We start from the raw sequence: 2,114 nt of genomic DNA on the forward strand, positions 1-2,114 counted from the left end.
TTAGACTAGTCGGGGCAAACAAATAATGTTATAAACAATATTTGACCTGACGTCCTGTTTAAACAATAGGGAATGTTATTTAAAAACAACAACAACAAAAAACAAGATCTTGAACCTTTTAGGGAGCGTTTGCGGGTGCACAGAAAATTTAATTTGACTTTTCTTTAAACAGTAGAGAACCTTTGAAAACATGCCTGGCAGTTCAAAAAGGATTTTTAGAGATCTTGCTGTAAACATGAAAATTAATACTTTAATCATGCTTTATTTGTTTAAAGATAATTCTGAAGTTCATAATGCCTTGCTTTAAACAGTGTTAAAAAAACAACTAAACTTTGGCCTAGTTTTGAATATTCAGGATGCATCTGATAACTATACTGTGCAGGCAAAAGAAAGACAAGTGACGGCAATAATCTAAAGAGAGGCTTTAAGAGTTAAATCAGATTTACCGTATGGATTATGAGGGGGTCTTTCATGGGGTGCCCAGTCTTCTCCATGTCGCCAATACCCTCAAACTCCTCCTGGTCATATTTACTGTAAATGTCCTGATCCTGAGGAAAACATATCAGAAATTTGCATTAAACATAATTTCTGAAACCTATTTGTATCAAAATTTAAGTAACCACAAACAGCAATATATTACAGCCCCGCCTTCCCACAAGCACGCAACCACCGTCAGATGCACTAACTTTTTCAAAACATACTCCTACTCTACTCCCCTTGACACACACGTACACACTACTGTACTCTCACAAGTGAATCCTACTTGGGCATCCGAGTCATCAAAACCATCTTGGCCATCCTCCAACTCCACTGTGGCCTCGTTTTCATCCTCGTCTTCGTCAGGCCGCAAAGAAGGGCTGCCCCGAGCAGGTGGCGGGGCGGTGCCAGCCTCGGGCACTGCATCATCGCTCATATCCTCAAATTCGGCAAAGTCGTTGTCGTCGAAGTCAGCCAGGTCCTCGCCATCATCAAAGTCATCATTGTAGCGTCCACCGGAGACTGGGAAGGCCAGGAGCAGGAGGAACAGTGGGAGCAGCAGGATAGATAAATGTCGCATGGTGGAGCCTGTGCAGGATTTCCACCAAACAAGAAAGGGAAAAGTGATGTAATCATCCAAGGTTTATCATCTTTCTCCTGTCATCCTGAAATACATTTGATCAGGACTTGTTAACAACCCCACCAATTTGTTTTGTCATTCAATGGAGGAAATTAGAGTACAAGACTTTTTAATTAGCTACCTTAGTAGACTCTTCAAGATCAAACTGTGTCGCAAACGCCACCTTAGCAACGTATTCGACGAAGACACGTTGTCATAATACAGCTAATAAAACTGTAGCGTTGCTTATATGCGCAATTTCACCTTGGACACCTGTCAGTTTTTGTGGGATTGAATACCTCAGCCCACACGTAATCAGACCCCTGCACCCTACCATCCCCCCTATCACTTTCTTACGAACCAGCTCTGCCGCTAGCATGCTAACTAGCGACCACAAGCCCGAGCTCACAAATGAAAAGTGACACCATAACACTTATTGAACAGATTCAAGTACAAGAATTCTACCAGCTTACCGGACCCTTCCTGTTGGATTCGCGTTACGATATCTGCTCTCAAACAGTCCCCAAATATTCTCATTTACTGCAACGGGTGGCTGGAGGAAGCTTGACACGGATTTAACCTCTCAAAGTAAAACTAAGGCGGCGAGACTTCCTTTGTCAACGCGAGAGTTTGGGCATGACCGCAACGCGAGCTGACGTTGGACTTCCCAATGGCGAGACAGCATAAATATGTTCATATCTATCCTTCATCCTTTTTCAACATTGCTTATCCTGAAAGAGGGTTGCGGGTCTTACTAGAGCCTACCCCAGCTGACTTCGGGCCGAATGGGGACTCCATCCTGACCTAGGTCGCCAGTTAGTCGCAGGGCACAAGTTCATATCGAGACGTTTTTTTTTAACTTCAAATCAACATCGGAACAGGCTGTTTCAAAGTTTAAGTAGCACCGTATGAAATCCAATCTTATTAAAATTAAACTCCTGAAAGATCATTTACGTGACAGAGCTTTCGATTAGGAGGCGATGTACAAAACAGAAAGAAAACTCAAGATTTTCTTCCA

General features: G+C 42.8%; 1 protein-coding gene across 1 annotated transcript; it reads right to left on the bottom strand.

The window, feature by feature from the left end:
- Positions 1 to 370: 370 nt before the first annotated feature.
- LOC109508217 (coiled-coil domain-containing protein 47-like) lies at positions 371 to 1,811 on the bottom strand. The gene is made up of 3 exons (XM_019858094.1): positions 1,570 to 1,811; positions 764 to 1,065; positions 371 to 548 (listed from the first exon to the last, which is right to left on the bottom strand). Exons 1-3 carry the CDS (start codon positions 1,631 to 1,633, stop codon positions 432 to 434), a joined length of 483 nt encoding a protein of 160 aa, XP_019713653.1. The 5' UTR covers positions 1,634 to 1,811; the 3' UTR covers positions 371 to 431.
- Between the last annotated feature and the right edge of the window lie 303 nt (positions 1,812 to 2,114).

This window comes from Hippocampus comes, unplaced genomic scaffold, assembly GCF_001891065.2.
Source record: "Hippocampus comes isolate QL1 unplaced genomic scaffold, H_comes_QL1_v1.1 scaffold3434, whole genome shotgun sequence".
Classification (NCBI taxonomy): domain Eukaryota; kingdom Metazoa; phylum Chordata; class Actinopteri; order Syngnathiformes; family Syngnathidae; genus Hippocampus; species Hippocampus comes.

Excerpts from the sequence above, each read along its gene's own strand:
- LOC109508217 (XM_019858094.1), bottom strand. The coding sequence starts at position 1,633 with ATGAGAATATTTGGGGACTGTTTGAGAGCAGATATCGTAACGCGAATC. Across the intron at positions 1,066-1,569 it reads AATCCAACAGGAAGGGTCCG|GCTCCACCATGCGACATTTA; the intron begins GTAAGCTGGTAG and ends AATCCTGCACAG. Across the intron at positions 549-763 it reads TTGATGACTCGGATGCCCAA|GATCAGGACATTTACAGTAA; the intron begins GTAGGATTCACT and ends TGTTTTCCTCAG.